The sequence below is a fragment of the Nicotiana tabacum genome, chromosome 6, assembly GCF_000715075.1.
Source record: "Nicotiana tabacum cultivar K326 chromosome 6, ASM71507v2, whole genome shotgun sequence".
NCBI classification, from domain to species: Eukaryota; Viridiplantae; Streptophyta; class Magnoliopsida; order Solanales; family Solanaceae; genus Nicotiana; species Nicotiana tabacum.
The window spans coordinates 214,165,966-214,187,805 of record NC_134085.1 but is presented as its reverse complement, the minus strand read 5'-3'; the positions used below and the strand labels follow the sequence as shown (position 1 = coordinate 214,187,805).

At 39.5% G+C, this 21,840-nt stretch overlaps 1 protein-coding gene across 2 annotated transcripts; it reads left to right on the top strand.

Annotated features, from left to right (window-relative positions):
• The first annotated feature begins 12,411 nt into the window (after positions 1-12,411).
• Positions 12,412-21,609, top strand: LOC107818978 (vacuolar fusion protein MON1 homolog). 2 transcript variants are annotated; one of them, XM_075256670.1, is made up of 14 exons: positions 12,412-13,154; positions 13,914-13,993; positions 14,148-14,219; positions 14,360-14,399; positions 15,743-15,844; positions 15,978-16,099; positions 16,997-17,129; positions 17,236-17,327; positions 18,495-18,576; positions 18,984-19,048; positions 19,233-19,535; positions 19,625-19,716; positions 20,373-20,437; positions 21,186-21,609. In XM_075256670.1, the coding sequence occupies exons 1-14, from the start codon at positions 12,669-12,671 to the stop codon at positions 21,279-21,281; spliced, it is 1,830 nt and encodes a 609-aa protein (XP_075112771.1). In that variant the 5' UTR covers positions 12,412-12,668; the 3' UTR covers positions 21,282-21,609. The 2 variants fall into 2 exon arrangements, with proteins under 2 accessions (XP_075112771.1, XP_075112770.1); XM_075256669.1 differs by having other exon boundaries at positions 12,432-13,181.
• Positions 21,610-21,840: the final 231 nt, after the last annotated feature.

The window sequence follows — 21,840 nt, the reverse complement described above, 5'->3', positions numbered from 1 at the left end:
ATTCTTTAATTTACAACCTATGCTCCTATTTTTATGGTTTGCTTCCTAATGTATTTATTAATTTCTTTGTAAAAGAACAAAATAACTCATTATTAAAGGGGTAAAAAGGAAATAATATAATTTGCTTATATCAATTTATAGAGTGCAAACTAAGGAAACACCCCCTCCCCATTTATGGAATTACACTGAATTTGTTGTTGTTGTTGTTGTTGTTGTTGTAGTAAAAATTTAAAAATATTACCAATGTCAATTTCTATATCTACAAAAACGAAACTTTTACGCAACACCTATAAAATTAAAGGAGAGGAAAAATAACAAGCATGCAATTGACGCACACAATTTGAAACTGAAAAAGGATAACAATTCACGAAATAACTGGCTATATTTGCAATAAGTTTTATATTGTGGCTATGTTTTAAAGAATGGTATCACCCCTCATTATATGTCCACCCTTCAATCTAAGCAAACAGCTTTACACCCGAAGCTAGGGGTGTTCAAAATCGAACCGAAATTGAAGCTTAATGGCTTATTGGTATCAGGTTAACGATTTAACGGATGAGGAACGGTTTGAAATTTTTTTATTAATGGCTTATCGGTTTGGGGCGGATTATTCAATTTTCTTAACGGATAATCCGTTAACCCGTTATATATATATATATATATATATATATATATGTATATATTAAATAATCAAAAATTCTTCTTCCTCCAGTACTCTATCAAAGTAAATAATTTACCTCAAAACAAAAGAAAATACATATTATGTTAGTTTTATTTTTTTCACTTGCGATGAATGTGATTCAACTAATAACACATCTTAAAACCTTCAGGACAGTTCCATAAAGCAGTCAAAGACCACTCACCCAATGATTCAAGTAAGAACTCAACAGCTTTCCCCTTGTCCTAGTTAAGCACATGCCTTACTTCTAAAACCTGAAGAAGGTTATGGAGTAGACAGTTAGAGGAGTTAAATATAACAAGACAATAACTTTCCTGCTGCCATGCAAAGTGCAGTGCAGAAGCATGCTCAGATGGGTACCTTCCGGCCATGTGTCGATCGCAGACGTGGGTAGTGTTTTAACAGTTCATCAACAAATTCTCCAATAATTGACCAACTCTGTTATAATTTACGCAAGCACAAAACAAGAAGGGATAAAAACCTTCTGACAGATAAAGAAGAGTAACATAATGTCACGACCCAAACTGGAGGGCCATGACTAGCACCCGACCACACTTGCCGAGCACCAACGTACATTTCATCTAACCTTCATTATTATCTTTTAGGGCTGACGAGATCAATATAAATGGTAGACCTGGATCATGGACAACCAGCAATAAAATATGACGGCATGAACATACATAGCAGGGGATGACCAGACAATCAAGAAACTACATATAAGGTATGAGCTACCACGCTACTATGAAAGACTATACAACAAAAACTAGCCGACAAGGCATACCAAACTATACATGAGGCGACACCTGTCTATGAGCCTCTAAAAGAACATAAGTGTTGTAACATAGCCGGAACAGGGCCCCGACATACCCATAATGTCCATAACAAAAATTGCATACCAAGACCAAGGCAAGTCCGGAGAAGGGATCTCGCCAATCACCGCTGAACTGGACAGTCTACTGTGGTGGAGGAGCTGCACCTGCCTGTCTATCAGGACCTGCAGCACGAGATGCAGCGTCCACAAATAAAAGGACGTCAGTACGAATAAAGTACTGAGTATGTAAGGCAAGGAACCATAAATACGATCAGTAATGTAAGCAAGGATAGAGAATATACAACCTGTAACATCTTAGTACCTCTAAGGGCTACTTACATGAAATGCATGATACATATGTATAAATACATAAACCTTTAAAGCATTCGCCTCTGTGGGCATCATCATCATCATATCATACCCGGCCATAATAGGCTCGGTAGAATCGTACCCGGCCACGTGGAGCTCGGTAAAACCCAACTGATCAGTGGTTGCACAATAGGTGTCGTACCCGGCCAACTATAGCGTGGCTCGGTAGAGTAAAATAGATACATATATATAATGCATGCTCGACTCATGGAATCACATTCTAAACCTTTCGGAGTGACGTAAGGTCGGTATCCTCTGTACACGTTATTAGGACTAAGTCTTCACTATGAACCTTATAAGATTCAGGAAGTATGAACAACATTGATAACATAAGAATAAGAGAAGCAACATTAACATCAATCGTTCCATAAGAGGGAAAACAATGTAAGTACTGCTAGCTTCTAAGAGTAGAGTATCTTTGGAAGCTCGTTCATTACATTATGTACAATCGGAGTCGTGCAAAAGAAGGAAAGGGATAGCCTCACATACCTTGTATATACTGCCCCAATCTCAAGCTATGCAATTATCAAAACTCCTTAGTCTACAATAAGAGAAACGATACTATCGTTATCATTTAAGCGTCATAACTATTATGTATCGACCACAACCTATTTTACGATGAAACGGACAGCACCTCCCCTATATATATGACCTCACACCATTCAAAACAATCACCAAACAGCCCAAACATCATCAATAATAAACATATTGAGCCTCCCAAAATAGTCCACACACACAGCCTAATCACTCCATACATACGACGACCACCGTAGTCGTGTCAAACAATCTGGAAATGTTACGAATAACTATCAGCCCATAAACCTACATATATATGGTGTTTCTCCACACCCTTCCTCCTCCAAAACTCCACAATATAGTAGTAAAACACGCAGCCCAACAACAACGCAAAACAGTCCACAAAACAATAACACTACTACCAAACCTTTCGATATATATCTCACAAGTTCTAGCTTCAATGGCTTAGCCGCAACTTGGATAATCTTAAATACATATAGAGTAAGAGGTTCCTTACCTTTATACAGAAAGAACAACTCCAATTTGACCTTAAATTTCCAAGAAATATCCCTCCAATGCTGCCACAACAACAAAAAAATGAAACTAGCGATCAATTAGTGTTTTTCGGCACTAGAATCACTTTAGAAGGCTTGAAATCACCTAGGATTGATATTAAGAACATGAGGGAGTATTTACAGAACATAAACCCTTTAAAACAATCTCCCACACGAGCTGGAACGACACAAAAATGAGAAACAACAAGAAGAACAAGAGACCTACTAGCGCCACGGAATTCCCGACACTTGATTTGTGTTGTTTGCCCCTTTTTTGGGTCTTGATTCTTGAGAGAACCTTGAGAGGATGTTCCTAGGGTTCTAAGGTCTGAAAATAGTAAGAAGAAATGACTTAAAACGGGTTGGATTTATCCTATATAAGTCCAAATAACTTAAACCGCCTTAGTGGGCCCCATAGAGAGGTGCTTGGCGCAGTCTCGCGAAAACGCGAATATCTCTCTACTACGACATCGTATTGATGAACGGTTTAATGCATTGGAAACTAGACTCATAGATCTTTAATTTTGTTAGTAGATCACCCCGTAATTCCTTGTAAATTATGAGAAAAGATTAGAAACATTTGACCTAATGTTTAAGTAAAATTATGAACCTAAGTTGCGACAACTTTTGTCGACTTTTGTTTCATAACTCGTTTGACTTCATGACTTATGATACAGATATTATATGATTAAAATAACTTAATAAATGACCTCTTGAGTGTATTAAGCACCGCTAGATTACCTGAAAATACGAGTTACAACATCCTTGATTTGTTTAACTTCTAATATTGGTTAATCACCCTTATACACTCTTGTATCACTTAAGACCAATAGGATTGACTTCTTATCATCTCAAAGATAATTCCTTCTTGGATTTATGTTAACTAATATATGGCATGAACTAACACATGTGGATATGGGTTGTAACACCCTCCCCCCTTAGGAACATTCGTCCTCGAATGTAAGGGTTTATGGGGAGTTTAAATCACCGTGGATTCCAATGGAAATTTCCGATCAATTTTCCCCTATAAAATGGTCACTAGCAAAACTTGCATGTAATTAAGCCCAACATATGGCTTCACAAGGCTACACAAAGCATTATGCGTATTTACATTATCTACATATCACCATTTTGTATTAAGGAGGAGTATTCTCAAATTATTGCTTACCTCATAAAGCCGTTTCTTCTTCCAATGTTTCCTGTCTTCCACCAGCATCCTTGTTATCTTCATTCTGGAATAAGTAAGAGTATTTAGACTTCATCTCCTCTTCTACTTCCCATGTCATTTCTTCCATATTTTTGTTCCTCCACAATACTTTGACGGAAGCTACATCTTTTGTTCTCAGCTTGCGGACTTGCCGATCTAATATCGCCACTGGCACTTCTTCATATGATAGGTCCTCTGTAACTTGTACATCTTTGATAGGGACGACTCGAGAAGGGTCTCCAATACATTTTCTCAACATAGATACATGGAATACCGGGTGGACAAATTCCAATTCGGATGACAATTCTAACTCATAAGCAACCTGTCCAATCCGTCGAAGAATTTTATACGGCCCGATATACCTTGGAATCAGCTTACCTTTCTTCCCAAAACGCATAATACCCTTCATTGGTGAGATCCTCAGGAAAACCCAATCACCAACCTCAAACTCTAGATCACGACGTCGGACATCAGAATAAGATTTTTGTCTGCTTTGTGCCGTCCTCAATCGCTCCTGTATCACTTTCACCTTCTCAATATCTTGGTGAATCAAATCTGGCCATATAATTCTGTTTCACCGACTTCGAACCATCCAACTAGTGATCTACATCTCCTCCCGTATAGTGCCTCGTATGTGGCCATTTTAATATTGGAATGGTAGCTATTGTTATAGGCGAATTCTATGAGTGGAAGATGATCATCCCAATTCCCTTAAAATCTAGAACACATGCTCGTAGCATATCTTCCAGTGTCTGAATGGTACGTTCAGCCTGTCCGTCAGTCTGCGGATGAAATGCAGTGCTGAGATTTACCTGTGTGCCTAAACCCTTCTGGAAAGACCTCCAAAAGTTAGCCGTAAATTGAGCTCCTCGATCTGATATAATAGATATGGGCACACCATGAAGCCTAACAATCTCCTTGATATACAACTTTGCATAATCTTCAGCCGTGTAAGTTGTCTTCACTGGCAGAAAATGGGCACATTTTGTAAGTCGATCAATTATCACCCAAATGGAATCAAACTTATGATAAGAGCGAGGTAATCCAATAATGAAGTCCATATTAATCACCTCCTACTTCCAGGTCGGAATCTCTATATTTTGAAGCAATCCACCGGGTTTTTGATGTTCTATCTTTACTTGTTGACAATTGGGACACTGGGCTACAAATTCTGCAATATACTTCTTCATATTATCCCACCAATACTGCTCCTTGACATCATGATACATCTTTGTCGAGCCGGGATGGATGGAATATCGGGATTGATGAATCTCATTCATAATCTTCTCTCGCAACCCTGCCACATTAGGCACACACAATCGGCTCTGGTATCTCAGTGCCCCATCTTTTCCGATCCTAAAAGCCATACTTTTACACTGTTGAATGCTTTCTCTTAATCGTACTAAGATAGGATCTTCATATTGTTGTGCTTTTTACCTCGGCTACCAAAGATGATTCTGATGTATTCTGTACAGTAACACCTCCGTCATCAGAGTCTAACAATCTGATTCTCATATTGGCTAGCTGATGAAGCTCTTTAATCAACCCCCATCTACCTGCCTCAATATGTACTAAGCTTCCCATTGATTTACGGCTGAGAGCGTCTGCCACAACATTGGCTTTACCGGGATGATACAATATCTCAACGTCGTAGTCTTTCAATAATTCAAGCCACCTACGCTGCCTCAAATTCAACTCTTTCTGCTTGAAGATGTATTGTAAACTCTTGTGATCTGTGTAGATGTCAACATGGACGCCGTATAAGTAGTGCCGCCATATCTTCAAAACATATATTACTGCAGCCAATTCCAAATCATGGGTTGGATAATTCTTTTCATGCTTCTTCAATTGTCTTGATGCATAAGCAATCACATTCCCACGCTGCATCAATACGCACCCCAAACCTATACCTGAGGCATCACAATATACCACATAACCTTCTGTTCCTTCAGGAAGAGTGAGCACTGGTGCAGATGTCAATCGATTCTTCAGCTCCTGAAAACTACGTTCACAAGTGTCAGACTACTGGAATTTGGTAGCTTTTTGTGTTAACTTAGTCAATGGTGATGATATAGAGGAAAATCCTTCTACAAACCGCCTATAATATCCTGCTAGCCCTAGGAAGCTGCGGACTTCTGATGGTGTTGTAGGTCTCGGCCAATTCTTTACTGCATCGATCTTCTGAGTGTCGACACTAATACCCTCATCAGATATCACATGGCCAAGGAATGCTACTGAGTTCAGCCAGAATTCACATTTGGAGAGCTTAGCATATAACTTACGATCCTGAAGCGTCTGTAATACTATCAGCAAGTGGCCCGCATGTTCCGCCTCCGAACGAGAATACACTAGAATGTCATCAATGAATACAATCACAAACACATCAAGATAGGTCCTGAATATAGTATTCATGAGATCCATAAAAGCTGCTGGGGCATTTGTTAGCCCGAACGACATCACCAAGAACTCAAAGTGCCCATATCTTGTCCGGAAGGCCGTCTTTGGAATATCCTTCTCCCTAACCCTCACCTGATGATACCCTGAACGTAAATCAATCTTAGAGAAATACTTGGCACCCTGAAGTTGGTCAAACAGGTCATCAATTCTTGGAAGTGGATACTTGTTCTTTATAGTAGACTTATTCAACTGTCGATAGTCGATACACATCCGTAACAACCCGTCTTTCTTCCACATGAATAGGACTGGTGCACCCCAAGGTGAAGTGCTAGGCCTAATAAAGCCCTTATCCAATAAGTCCTTCAACTGCACCTTCAACTCTCGCAACTCTACCGGGGCCATTCTGTATGGAGGAATAGAGATCGGTTGAGTGTCAGGCAACACATCAATGCTAAACTCAATCTCCCTTTCAGGAGGAAGGCCTGGGAGTTCATCTGGGAAAACATCTGGGAATTCGTTAACCACAGGGATTGATTGTAAAGTAGGCGGTTTTGCCTCCGCATCCCTAACGCAAACGAGATGATAAATGTAACCTTTTGAGATCATTTTCCTTGCCTTAAGATAGGAAATAAACCTACCTTTCGGTGTAGCAATGTTCCCTTTCCATTCAATGACGGGTTCACCCGGAAATTGGAACCTAACCATCTTCGTACGACAGTCAACATTTGCATAGCATGAGGCCAACCAGTCCATTCCCATTATCACATCAAAATCAACCATTTCTAACTCAAATAAATTTGCCGAGGTTTGACGACTACAAATCATCACAGTGCAACCTCTATATACCCTTCTAGCAATCACAGAATCTCCTATCGGAGTAGATACCGCGAGGGGTTTACTTATCAATTCAGGTTCAATGCCAAACTTATTAGCCACAAAGGGTGTAACATATGATAATGTAGATCCCGGATCAATCAACGCATATACATCATAAGAAAACACAGATATAATACTTGTAACAACATCTGGAGACGACTCGAGATCCTGTCGACCTACTAGAGCATAGGTTCGATTTTGAGCACCACTCGAACTCGGCACTGCACCTCTACCCCTACCACGACCTGTTGACTGCTGAAAACCCCGTGCTGGAGGTCGAACTGATGAGGAAGAACCAGACACAGATCTAGTCGGCTGAGCCATACCATCACCTCCTCTATTAGGACAATCCCGCATCATATGGCCAGGCTGCCCGCACGAATAGCATGCATCAGAACCTCGACAACACAGTCCAAAGTGGGCCTTACCGCACTGATCACAATGTGGTGTTGGGGGTCTCATCTGACTAGTATCCCTGTGATGTTGCGAGCCAGATGCCCGCGAACTCTGACCTGGACCAGAATAGGATCGATCATATCGAGGCCTCTGAAACTGTGGAGGAGCACTAGCTACAGGTGGCGCCGAACTCCTCGAAAACTGTGGCCTGATGCTGCCTCTGAAGTCATCAGAATACCCTGCAAATCTCGCCCTCTTATGCTGGCCCCTATCCTGCTCCCTAACTGCCCTCTGCTGGCGCTTACGATCCTCTAGGGTCTGGGCATAAGCTTGAATACGGGAAATATCCATGCCCTCCACCAAGGAGGCTGTCGTACACTCATTTATCAGATGTGGTCCCAACCCGTTCACGAACATATGCACCCTATCACTCATCTCGGCCACCATATGGGGAGCATACCTTGCCAAATAATCAAACTGCATACTGTACTCTCGTACACTCATATTGCCTTGTCTAATGTTCAAGAACATATCAACTCTAGCTCGTCGTATCTCAACTGGCAAGTAGTGACGAAGAAAGGCCTCAGAAAATTCCTTCCACACAGCTGGAGGAGGGTTCGGACCCCTGGATCTCTCCCAACTATCATACCAGAGAACCGCTAAATCCCGTAGCCGATAAGAAGCCAAATCTACTGCCTCTGTATCACTAACATGCATAACCCGAAGTGTACGATGAACCTGGTCAATAAAAGTCTGTGGGTCCTCCTTGGGGTCTGATCCGGTAAACACTGGAGGGTCTAAATTAATAAAATCACGAACTCTTGTACTAACTGGTTTCTCAGCAGCACCTGTATTCTGCCTCTGAGCCTGAGCAGCTACCAAGCTAGTCAATAACTGCAAAACACTCTGCATATCCTGGTCTGGAGTGCCAGACGGAGGAACTGGAGGCGCTTGGGTGCCTTCTAATATCCTCTGGAGGAGATGGAGTAGATGAGGTATGAGAGGGCATCTCACTCTGAGCCTCACTTTGTCCTGCTCTGACTTGGGGCACCTGACTGGTACCCTCTCCCGCTGCTGTATCAAGCCGTCTACTAATCGTTTGCTTCCTAGTCGAAGGCATCACTGAAAAAAACAAGGTGAATATTAGAGACGAACACTTACGACTCAACTCTACGCACGATCTAGATTCAGGAAGAAGGTAACAACCCTAGATGTCATGTAGCCTCCTGATTATAAATGTGGCGCGCTACACATCCATAATCAAGAATCTACTAGACACGGCTCATAGACAACCCCTAGGACAGACTTGCTCTGATACCAAGTTTGTCACGACCCAAACTGGAGGGCCATGACTAGCACCCGACCACACTTGCCGAGCACCAACGTACATTTCATCTAACCTTCATTATTATCTTTTAGGGCTGACGAGATCAATATAAATGGTAGACCTGGATCATGGACAACCAGCAATAAAATATGACGGCATGAACATACATAGCAAGGGATGACCAGACAATCAAGAAACTACATATAAGGTATGAGCTACCACGCTACTATGAAAGACTATACAACAAAAACTAGCCGACAAGGCATACCAAACTATACATGAGGCGACACTTGTCTATGAGCCTTTAAAAGAACATAAGTGTTGTAACATAGCCGGAACAGGGCCCCGACATACCCATAATGTCCATAACAAAAATTGCATACCAAGACCAAGGCAAGTCCGGAGAAGGGATCTCGCCAATCACCGCTGAACTGGACAGTCTATTGTGGTGGGGGAGCTGCACCTGCCTGTCTATCAGGACCTGCAGCACGACATGCAGCGTCCACAAATAAAAGGACGTCAGTACGAATAAAGTACTAAGTATGTAAGGCAAGGAACCATAAATACGATCAGTAATGTAAGCAAGGATAGAGAATATACAACCTGTAACATCTTAGTACCTCTGAGGGCTACTTACATGAAATGCATGATACATATGTATAAATACATAAACCTTTAAAGCATTCGCCTCTGTGGGCATCATCATCATCATATCGTACCCGGCCATAATAGGCTCGGTAGAATCGTACCCGGCCACGTGGAGCTCGGTAAAACCCAACTGATCAGTGGTTGCACAATAGGTGCCGTACCCGGCCAACTATAGCGTGGCTCGGTAGAGTAAAATAGATACATATATATAATGCATGCTCGACTCATGGAATCATATTCTAAACCTTTCGGAGTGACGTAAGGTCGGTATCCTCTGTACACGTTATTAGGACTAAGTCTTCACTATGAACCTTATAAGATTCAGGAAGTATGAACAACATTGATAACATAAGAATAAGAGAAGCAACATTAACATCAATCGTTCCATAAGAGGGAAAACAATGTAAGTACTGCTAGCTTCTAAGAGTAGAGTATCTTTGGAAGCTCGTTCATTACATTATGTACAATCGGAGTCGTGCAAAAGAAGGAAAAGGATAGCCTCACATACCTTGTATATACTGCCCCAATCTCAAGCTATGCAATTGTCAAAACTCCTTAGTCTACAATAAGAGAAACGATACTATCGTTATCATTTAAGCGTCATAACTATTATGTATCGACCACAACCTATTTTACGATGAAACGGACAACACCTCCCCTATATATATGACCTCACACCATTCAAAACAATCACCAAACAGCCCAAACATCATCAATAATAAACATATTGAGCCTCCCAAAATAGTCCACACACACAGCCTAATCACTCCATACATACGACGACCACCGTAGTCGTGTCAAACAATCTGGAAATGTTACGAATAACTATCAGCCCATAAACCTACATATATATGGTGTTTCTCCACACCCTTCCTCCTCCAAAACTCCACAAGATAGTAGTAAAATACGCAGCCCAACAACAACGCAAAACAGTCCACAAAACAATAACACTACTACCAAACCTTTCGATATATATCTCACAAGTTCTAGCTTCAATGGCTTAGCCGCAACTTGGATAATCTTAAATACATATAGAGTAAGAGGTTCCTTACCTTTATACATAAAGAACAACTCCAATTTGACTTTAAATTTCCAAGAAATATCCCTCCAATGCTGCCACAACAACAAAAAAATGAAACTAGCGATCAATTAGTGTTTTTCGGCACTAGAATCACTTTAGAAGGCTTGAAATCACCTAGGATTGATATTAAGAACATGAGGGAGTATTTACAGAACATAAACCCTTTAAAACAATCTCCCACACGAGCTGGAACGACACAAAAATGAGAAACAACAAGAAGAACAAGAGACTTACTAGCGCCACGGAATTCCCGACACTTGATTTGTGTTGTTTGCCCCTTTTTTGGGTCTTGATTCTTGAGAGAACCTTAAGAGGATGTTCCTAGGGTTCTAAGGTCTGAAAATAGTAAGAAGAAATGACTTAAAACGGGTTGGAGTTATCCTATATAAGTCCAAATAACTTAAACCGCCTTAGTGGGCCCCATAGAGAGGTGCTTAGCGCAGTCTCGCGAAAACGCGAATATCTCTCTACTACGACATCGTATTGATGAACGGTTTAATGCGTTGGAAACTAGACTCATAGATCTTTAATTTTGTTAGTAGATCACCCCGTAATTCCTTGTAAATTATGAGAAAAGATTAGAAACATTTGACCTAATGTTTAAGTAAAATTATGAACCTAAGTTGCGACAACTTTTGTCGACTTTTGTTTCATAACTCGTTTGACTTCATGACTTATGATACGGATATTATATGATTAAAATAACTTAATAAATGACCTCTTGAGTGTATTAAGCACCGCTAGATTACCTGAAAATACGAGTTACAACATCCTTGATTCGTTTAACTTCTAATATTGGTTAATCACCCTTATACACTCTTGTATCACTTAAGACCAATAGGATTGACTTCTTATCATCTCAAAGATAATTCCTTCTTGGATTTATGTTAACTAATATATGGCATGAACTAACACATGTGGATATGGGTTGTAACACATAATATTTCACTTGGATTTTAAACCAAATTAACAATCCATACCTTCTCATCTACGTTACGATAGTGTACAGAAACACAGAATTTGTTGTTCTCAACCTTTGCTCCCGTGATGTCTTTTGTGAGCTCAACAAGAGATCTAAAAGCCTGCTTGAGCATAAATGAAAACACTGTTTTATACGGAGCGCTGCCACAAATAGCAATAATTTTCTTTTAGCACAAAACTAACAAACCCTTATTCCTCCAGTATATTAAATTTTATTTTATTTTGTTTGAATTAGGCCGATATTGCCCGATAACCTCCCGATAAAAGCTAAATCGATACCAATCCGCCCGATATCTTATTGGGTAGCTAGCAGATTAATACATTTAAAAGCCGATAACTGATAAGCCAAACCGTTAAGAGTAAATTATCGCCCAATCCGCCCCAGCATGCAATTGACGCACACAATTTGAAACTGAAAAAGGGTAGCAATTCAAGAAATAACTGGCTATATTTGCAATAAGTTTTATATTGTAGCTATGTTTTAAAGAATGGTATCACCCCTCATTATAGGCCCACCCTTCAATCTAAGCAAACAGCTTTACACCCGAAGCCCAAAGTTGCTTAGATACGGAGCCGATCCAACCGTTGCAAGCGCTCCACCTCCACGCGTACGAAGCGAAGAAGTCACCTACCGGTCAGAGAAGTGACTCGCTCTGTGCGTGTGGAGCGAAGAATTGCAGACAAACAGCTGAAATTGTTAGGAGGAAACGGATACTGATTTCCACTACTCCACGGCAGCTTCTTCATCATCACCTATAATAGGTTATTTATCCTACTGAATCTTCTGATACTCTTTTCGGTCCCCGGCCGTTGACAGTCTTCACCTATGCCTTCCGACGCTGACTTGTCGGACAATGATCGGAAACCTAAGATTGGCCCTAGCTCCAACTCTATTGATCAGTCCTTGGACGCCATCGAGAATCAATTATCCTCAATTTCAGTCAGTCAACCCGAATCCGAACCCGAATTCGACGATGCCAACGATGCTTCGCCATCCAATCAGGATAAGCTTGCGAATGGATCGTTGAACGAGAATCCCGGAGCTGAAGAGCTGTCTCGTAGCAATGTGGTGGAAGACTTTAGCTCTTCGAGTCTCATGTGGAGGAACAACTCGGAAGAAATGGAGGCGCCGTCAAGTCCTAGTAGTAGTGGCTATGCCGGTGAAAGAGGGAGTAGTAACGCCAGTAGTAGGGCCTCTGGCATTGAGGAGGAGGTCGATGGTGAGATTCTCGAAATTGGCAATAGTGATTCTTTTGACGGAGTTTCCGACACTCAAGTGCAATGGCTTCCTGGGAAGCGCCACAGCAGTGAGGTCAGTCCAACAGAAGCTACCGAGAAGGTTTAGCTCTAAATAGTAGTTCTGGCTAGTTTAGCAAATCCTACAGTGTTATAACTTGAGAAGAATTTTGTTAAATGTTAGCTTGTGCAATCAGGGGATTTTTGATTCTTGATAGTAAGGTCAAACTGAGGACAACTTGTAGGCTGAAATCTCACTTTTGGGTTTTAGATGGCATGAACTGAGATTAAGTAGTGGATGTGGTAGCAATTATGGCTTGCTCCTTCTGCCCCAGTTGGAATTTATGTGGCTATAGATCACCTCGTTAAGAGTCAAATGAAAAGTTTAAAGTTAAATTGTTTATGAGTGTAGAAAAGTTTCATTCTTATCTGGACAGACTAAAAAGGAAAGAGTGTTACATAAATTAGGACAGAGGAAGTATAAGTTTACAACTTTTTATATTTTCTCCTAATGTATACAGTCTAGTAATCAAGACTTCCGGCTGCATTTTCATCAGTTTGATCTCTCGCTTAGCAGTGAAATTTATGATTCTTTTTCTTGTTTAGAATTGTTAAAAGACTAGTCCAGGTATGTTTAAGAGCTTGTCTCTATGGCAAAGACAATAAAAAATATATTTTATACTGTTATATCGCAAAAAATATGTTGGTGAAACTAATTTACATGCAGACAACTAAAACTGATTCTTTAGTAACATCACAGGGGAAGTAAAGGAGACTATCCACTGTTGATATGCTTCATGTTTATCTTTTGACTTTTTTGATTGATGAAGTGCAGGATGATGCTTCTATTTCCTGGAGAAAAAGAAAGAAGCACTTCTTTGTCTTGAGTAACTCAGGAAAACCGATATACTCAAGGTCAGTGTTGAAGCCCCTCCCCTCCCCCCCTCCTCCTCCTCCGGAGTACTGAATGACATTTATTAATTAGAGTACTATATACTACTGAACTACTTCTTCATCATATATAATTTTCTCTGGGATTTCTTATTTTTCTTTTTTATTTCACTTGAAGATATGGAGATGAACACAAGCTTGCTGGATTCTCTGCCACCTTGCAGGCCATCATTTCATTTGTGGAGAATGGGTATTTTTCTAATGAATTAAGGAGTTGTTCTTTTTTTCTTATAAGCTTATCTTTTGGCTACCTTGTTACCTGCTACCCCCTGCCTTTTCAGCGAAGTCATAGCGGGATATTGAAGTTTGCCTGATTGGTGTCTTTTTCAGGGGTGATCGAGTCAACTTGGTCAGAGCCGGGAAACACCAGGTCAGTCTCCTTGTCTCAAAATTCTCCATAATGCAATGATGATGGAACTTGTGCTTTCTTGCATTGTCGACACCTCACCTTCATCTATGACATTTCATGCTCGGAAATTTCGAAGTTGCATGGATTATTGCCTAGTGGTTGTGGATGTTCATGCTAGTTTTTTTTTTGATAAGGTAAATTGTATTAATCCAATAGAAAGGGAAAATTCCCTTTTAACAGAGTTATTCAGAAAAGTAGAGAATTTACATCAGAACATGATTCTCTACAAAGACGCCCAAAGATCCACACAAGTGGGGGCTACATGAGTACACCAATAAGCAAGCAAAGATAAAAGACTGTTACTATTATTTAAAAAAGGTGATTCAATTCCTTCAAAAACTCTCCTATTTCGCTCCCTCCAAACTATCCACATGAGAGCTAGCGGTGCGAACTTCCACGCCTTTTGTTTTCCTCGCCTGCGTAGACCTGCCCAACTCTGTAGCATTTCCTTAACAGTGCTTGGCATCACCCATTGGACACCAAAAAGATGTAATATAACCCTCCACAAGGCCGAGGAGACACGACAGTGCAACAAAAGATGATCCACTTCTTCCCCTGCGCTTTTGCACATGTAGCACCAACTCACAAGTGTAATTCCTCGCTTGCGGAGATTTTCTGCTGTCAAGATCACACCCCTCGCTGCTAACCATGCAAAAAAACACACCTTCGTGGGCGCTTTAGGGATCCATATCGATGAGTAAGGAAAAGTGGCCTCCCCCCTCACAAGCAAACTCTGGTAGAAAGACTTGACGGTGAAGAAACCATCGGCACGCAACCCCCATCTCCAAGAATCACTAGATTGGTGGTGCGTGCCTTGCCCGTGTAGTAGTGCCAACAGGTCTTGGAGTTCCTCGATCTCCCAATCTTGCATGTTCCTTCTAAAAGATAGGTCCCACACTACCACCCCTTCATGCTCCTTGCGAATCTGTTGAACTGTCATTTCCTTCTGGTTTGAGACACTGAAGACGTTAGGGAAAGAGGCCCTCAGAGTATTCTGTCCGCACCGCCTTTGATTCCAAAAGCTTATTCCCCTTCCATCGCCCATCCTGTAAGTTATTTTTTTAAATGCTTGAATGTTATTGTTTCGAATTGGCATCAAAAGAAAGAAGGAAGGAAAGAAAAGATATCCAACACTGTTTGGCATTGCAAGTGAGTGGTCACCTAGGAAGAGTTTGTAATATTAGCAATTGAGTTGCAACATTAGGCAACTTAACATAAAACTTTTCTGCTTAAGCATTTTGTTGAAAGGGTGCTGCCTGATTTGTGTTTTCTTGTTTAACAGACATTTAAGGCTTGTGTTTCAGGTTGTATTTCTTGTGAAAGGACCTATTTACTTGGTTTGCATAAGCTGTACAGAAGAGTCATATCAGTCATTGAGGGTACAACTAGAGCTCCTCTATGGTCAGGTAAGTCGCTCTTTTTCTTTTCTCTTTTTCCTGTTGCTTTATTGTCATAGTTTTCCTTGGCATGTTAATTGACTGCCAATTGTTCTGACATATGGATGCAATTCCTCATATATCAATTGTTATATGAATGCAGATGATACTTATTCTTACGAAGTCTGTGAATAGATGTTTCGAGAAGAACTCTAAATTTGATATGACTCCTTTGCTTGGAGGAACGGACGTTGTCTTCTCTTCTCTAATCCATTCGTTCAGTTGGTTTGTGCTATGCTCTCACTCCCTCCTCCCTCTCTCTCTCTCTCTCAGCCTGTATGCTAATCTTCATCATGGTACCTTTTATTTTCTTTTTGATGGAGTAATTTGTTTCATTATTGGCATCAAGAAGATGCAATAAGTACAAAATAAGATGCAAAATTCATGCTTATAAGTTATGGAAAAGATGGTCACAAGAATATATGTAACATATTTGTCGAAAAGGAAAAGCATAAGAATGCTATATATTGCAGAAGTCCTGTTCCATCTCTACTGAGTTCCTGTATTATCAATTCTAGCTTTCAGGCACAACTAGGACCGATGTTTCTTAAGCTATTGGAAAGAATATTTTTCTCTCCTTTCTGGCTACTACTTGTTGAATATAGTAGATGTTAATGTGCTTCCCGATAAAATTGACCTTATCAGGAGGGGGGGGGGGAGACAGAAGTGTTTCCCGATAAAATTGTTTTCTTTCTCTGAATATGCTGCATATTAGATTAGACTTGGTCTTTACCTTACAGTTGATTTAATCTTTTATCTTCCTCGGCTTTATTGTCTTTTTTTTCCTTTTCTTTTCAACTTAATTTTTTTTCAACTTATCCCAAAAATAACTATAAAAGGATGCTTCTTTACCATATTTTAATGATGTAGGCATTTTTACTATTTGCAACTCCTTTCAAAAGGTTCTGCTCAAGTGTAAGATGCAGTCTGGACTTTCTTTCAAGCGGAAAAAAAATTTGGGAAGCTTGTTGGTTGAATTTTCAGAATATGTTTTTCAGAAACACCTTGCTGATGATTTGATTGCAAACTATTTTACTTGGTTCTTAATATAAACTGTTCCTACCTATGCTAATGATATCATTACCTATACTAATATATTAAGTGTGCTTATTTGGATTCCAGGAACCCAGCTAGTTTTCTCCATGCTTACACATGTCTTCCACTTGCTTATGCGACAAGGCAAGCTGCTGGTGCCATCTTGCAAGATGTAGCTGACTCAGGGGTCTTGTTTGCCATATTAATGTGTAAACACAAGGTCTTGTTTCTATTTCTTATTCTTCTTTCAAATTGCACATTTCGGAGGCACATAGGTCTCAGTTTACTGTATTGTTTAAAACATCCTGTTTAAAGTTGATTTGCAGGTTATCAGTCTTGTTGGTGCACAGAAAGCATCACTTCACCCTGATGATATGCTATTGCTCTCCAACTTTGTTATGTCTTCTGAATCATTTAGGTAAGTTCTACTAACTTTTGATTCTTGCTTGGGCCATTTCCTTGTGTACCTGGTGGAAATGTTTGGAGATGATTCATAAATTCATGTTACACGTGCATATGCAAGTTCTACTGAATTTGCTGACCTTTTTGAATGAATGATTGGGCAAGGTTGCTAAATGTGGTCAGTTATCGAGGCAGGTTTGGCTTTGGGGATACAGATGTTACTGTAAATGGCCATGCTAATTTTAGTATTTGTCCTTGCATTCTTGGGAGGATCCTGCCGTAGCGTTTTACCATTATGAAATTTACCATTATTAATATGATTCTGTTTTTTCATGTAATTAGGTCACTTATGCTAATTGTTACATATGATATTTTACTAGATCTCATTCACTTAGGTTTCCACGTGCTTTAGTCAAGTTGTTTCCGCAACAAAGGATCACCTTACTTTTTCTTGAGGCTCCAAAACATTTAATCTGGCAGTCGAATGATCTGGGGTTGGTGTGGGAATTTTCACTTTTTATTTTTGGCTGCAGAAGAATTTAAATGGGGATCATGGTCAGTGACAGTTCATATAGCCGACCCAACTTGTTTGGGACGGAGGCGCAATAGTAGTTTTTATGTGTACGAGTCCCCATTAATTTGGTGTAATGACTCTGTACCTATAGATTCTCTCTTGGACATTTGTCTCGTGTCCAGAGGCAGCTTGTAGCTTTGGCTTAGCTAGGATTTGTTTATCATCATGACAGTGCATTCAAATTCGTTTCTTCTATCTGTGTAGTTGATGTTCCTACTTCCTAATGCTTGCTCCTCATTCTTGCATTGATTGTCTTTGACTTTTTTGTGCGCCCTTATTGACTGTGGACGATTGGTCACATATTACGTAACAATATAATGTATATTGATGACTGAGTGATTATATATTTTAACTGAGCGATAGCCTGGTGAAAAGGACCCTCTACCTGCAATCTTGATTGGGGTTTCGATCACCAAGAAAGAAAACTGGGAAAGGACCATTGACGACATTTGGACAGAGAGAATGTGGGGGTGGGGTTTCTTCCACAGAAAAAATTAAAATAAAAAAAAATTAAAGAGCATATGTTACGGCCCACTTAAGGTCTGTATTCCATTTATACTATCTAATTCCTGGAGGCTATACGATAACATGCTCATTGGTGTCATGCAGGACATCAGAATCCTTCTCACCAATATGCTTACCAAGATACAACCCCATGGCATTTCTACATGCTTATGTGCAGTACCTCGATGTAAGTTGGGCAGGTGTAGAATTATTCTTTAATTGTTCCCTCCTCCCAAAATGTTGTTAACTTTCCTTCAAAGGGTAATATTTATTACTTTGAATATGTACTACAGACATTAGATACATATTTAGAAAATTCAAATTTGTCAAAAGATATTATTTACTTTAATATTTGGCTGCTTTTCTTAAACAACTGTAAATCTCAACTCTCTTATTCCGTGCAATGCAAAGTAAGACCGCCAGCTTAGTATAGAGGAAGTATCTATTGATGAAAGATTTTAAGTTGAATCTCTTTTTGAATGGTAGTAGTAGGCTGCCTTACAAGAATTATAAGATTTTGGTGTTTCCAAAGTTTTCCATTTATGCTATTGCTATTCATAGCAAATTACCCAAATTCGGTGCTGTATATTACAGGTTGACACATATTTAATATTGCTTACTACAAGTTCAGATGCCTTTCATCATCTTAAAGATTGCAGGTAAATAATGCCTTTTCTCTTCTTATTTTTCAAGTAAATTTGGTTCTAGTACTCAGAGCTGAGAATTTTGCTTTTGTTTCCATTAGATCTGAACCATGGGAAATATTTGCCACTGCAATTTCCAGTGTATATCTATTCTTAAATTCTGTCAAGAGGCATTAGCTTGTTATAATCTATCTTGTAGGGTTCGTATTGAAGAGGTACTTCTGGAGTCCAATGTACTTGGTGAAGCTCAAAGATCCATGGTTGATGGTGGCATGCGCGTTGAGGATTTACCTACCGATCATGGTTCTCTTTCCGGAGCAGTCTCCCCTCATCTGGGTCAGCCTGGACATACTAGAGAGTCATCAGACAGATTTTCTGAAGCATTCATAGGTGTTGGTGGTCCTGCTGGACTTTGGCATTTTATGTATCGAAGTATTTATCTTGACCAGTATGTCTCATCCGAGTTTTCCTCACCAGTAAATAATAGACAACAGCAGAAAAGGTATTACTGCAAAATCAATGCTGTCATAACAAACAATACTTTTGTCTTTTTTTCTTTTCTTAACTGTGAGATGAGATATTCTATTGCAGGTTGTATAGAGCTTACCAGAAGCTTTATGCATCCATGCATGATAAAGGAGTTGGACCTCACAAAACTCAGTTCAGAAGGGATGAAAATTATGGTATGTTCTTGGGTGTTATTTATATGCAAAGCTCTTTAAGCGCTAAAACCTTTCTATTTATAGATTTAGTCGATGGAAGTCCAAGTTGCATGGATAATCCGATCTACGTATTGTGAATCTATTTTTCTTTCAAACTTAAAATAAGTCTACAGAACCTATCTATGACTCTTTCTGCTTGCATAGTACCATAGAGCAGGTTAATTTTTTATCTAAGCTTTGAGGTTGGGATGGAGAAGTTCTCCTTGGGTAGACACTGAGAGTTGTTGGGTAACAGATTTAAAAAAAGAAGGAAAAAGAAAACGGATGCATTCTCCTATTCATTTTTATTTTTCTTCATGGTTGCTGTTATTCTTATTATTCATGAGCAAGAAAAAAAAATCTAGTGAGTTGTAATTGCCAGAAATGTGTGATCCCTTGCAAGTTTGCAGGCAATGATTTCAAGTGGATTTTTTTAGTTAAGGATATACGTAGTAGTGAATTGGTACCAAGCCTCTTTGCTTTCCAGTATTGACCTTTAATTCTTTCTTTCTTTTTTTAAGTAGTTACTGAATTCTGGTAGGGGAAATTAGAAACGTAGAACAGAACAACTCTCAAAATTTTCTCCCATGATAATAGTTTAGTTCCTCTTGAATTGACTTCCTTACCTTATCTTGCAGTTCTGCTGTGCTGGGTTACTCAGGATTTCGAGCTTTATGCAGCATTTGATCCCCTGGCAGACAAGGTTTTATTATTTACTTTTCTTCTAACCTGTTGTTTGTCCAAGTGATATCTTGAATGTCACTTTTATTTATAGTCTTTCCACCAATCATTTTAATGGTGTTATATGAGCTTGAGGTGAGGAATTCATGGGCCAGTTTAGGTATTGAAACTGTGCCGATTCAAACATGCAGGAGATTTAACAGACCTTAGTTCACTTTTGTTCTGTACTCTGGTAAGTTGGTTACCACTTGCAGCACCACATGAGATTTGTGCATGGCCCCCTACTGTTTTGTTACCATATACAACAGGAAGATAACAAGTTTAATTCAATATACCACAAGGCTTTTAGCCCTAACGACTGAAATCAAAATGTCACTGTGACATGATTATTTGCTGAATTGAAGAATCTACCCCAATGCCTTAACTCCGAGATGATCTTATCCTGCCAACCCTAGATATATGTTGACTTACTTCTTAGGCATCATTGTCAAAGAGCTATTATTAGAGATGTTATGTAGCAACTGGCATCTGTCTTATCTACAGTTTTTTGTGTACTGAAATGCTGATAAATACGTCAAAGCTGATTTTGTCTTTCCAGATTTCGATGTGTCTTGTTAGTTTAATCTTCGCCAATGTGCTTGACATCTGGGGTTGTTCAACCATAGTGACCCTATCAATTTTCTTGTGCCAATTCTTTTGAAATGTAAGAACTGTTCTCTTTACATGTGTTCTTTCTGCTTTTTGACGTTTGGTAAGATTCCACCTTGCAGGCTCTAGCTATAAAAACTTGCAATCGAGTGTGTCAGTGGATCAAGAACATAGAAAATGAGATTTTCTTGTTAGGAGTGAGTCCTTTCTCATGGTGATGTTCCCCATCTTCGCTTCTTTACGTGTATTCTATTTTTCTTTTTGAACTTTTCTTTTCTCAAATTCCTTTAATAAGTTATGGCCTCATTTTTGTAGGCCTTCCATTTTTGTGGTTCTATATTTATATCTTGGTAATGAATGCCAATTGTAGTTTAATGTTTGGCAGTCAAGATATGAGTTGTCTCACTCTAGGCGTCATTTCATTTTAGCTTGTACAATTTATGAACTTTTGTAGCACTATCTGTATCATCAATTCGTTGTAATTCTACATAATCATCTGATGGATTACTAAAGACAATTTCCCTCGCTGCATTTGCAGTGAGATTATCTTGTGTTCTTTTTATTTTATTATTATTTTTTACATATGGAGAAAAGATTACAAGATGGAAATTCGTACCTTACCAATAAGATGTAAGTGCAGGAAGATAGGGTACCATGATTCCCCAGATCATCTTTGTTTAATACCCATGGTATATAGAAGATTTTGGTGAATTTGGAATGTGATGTTATATTGGGATTAAAGCACAACGGAATATGGTTGCAACCATTTATTCCTTA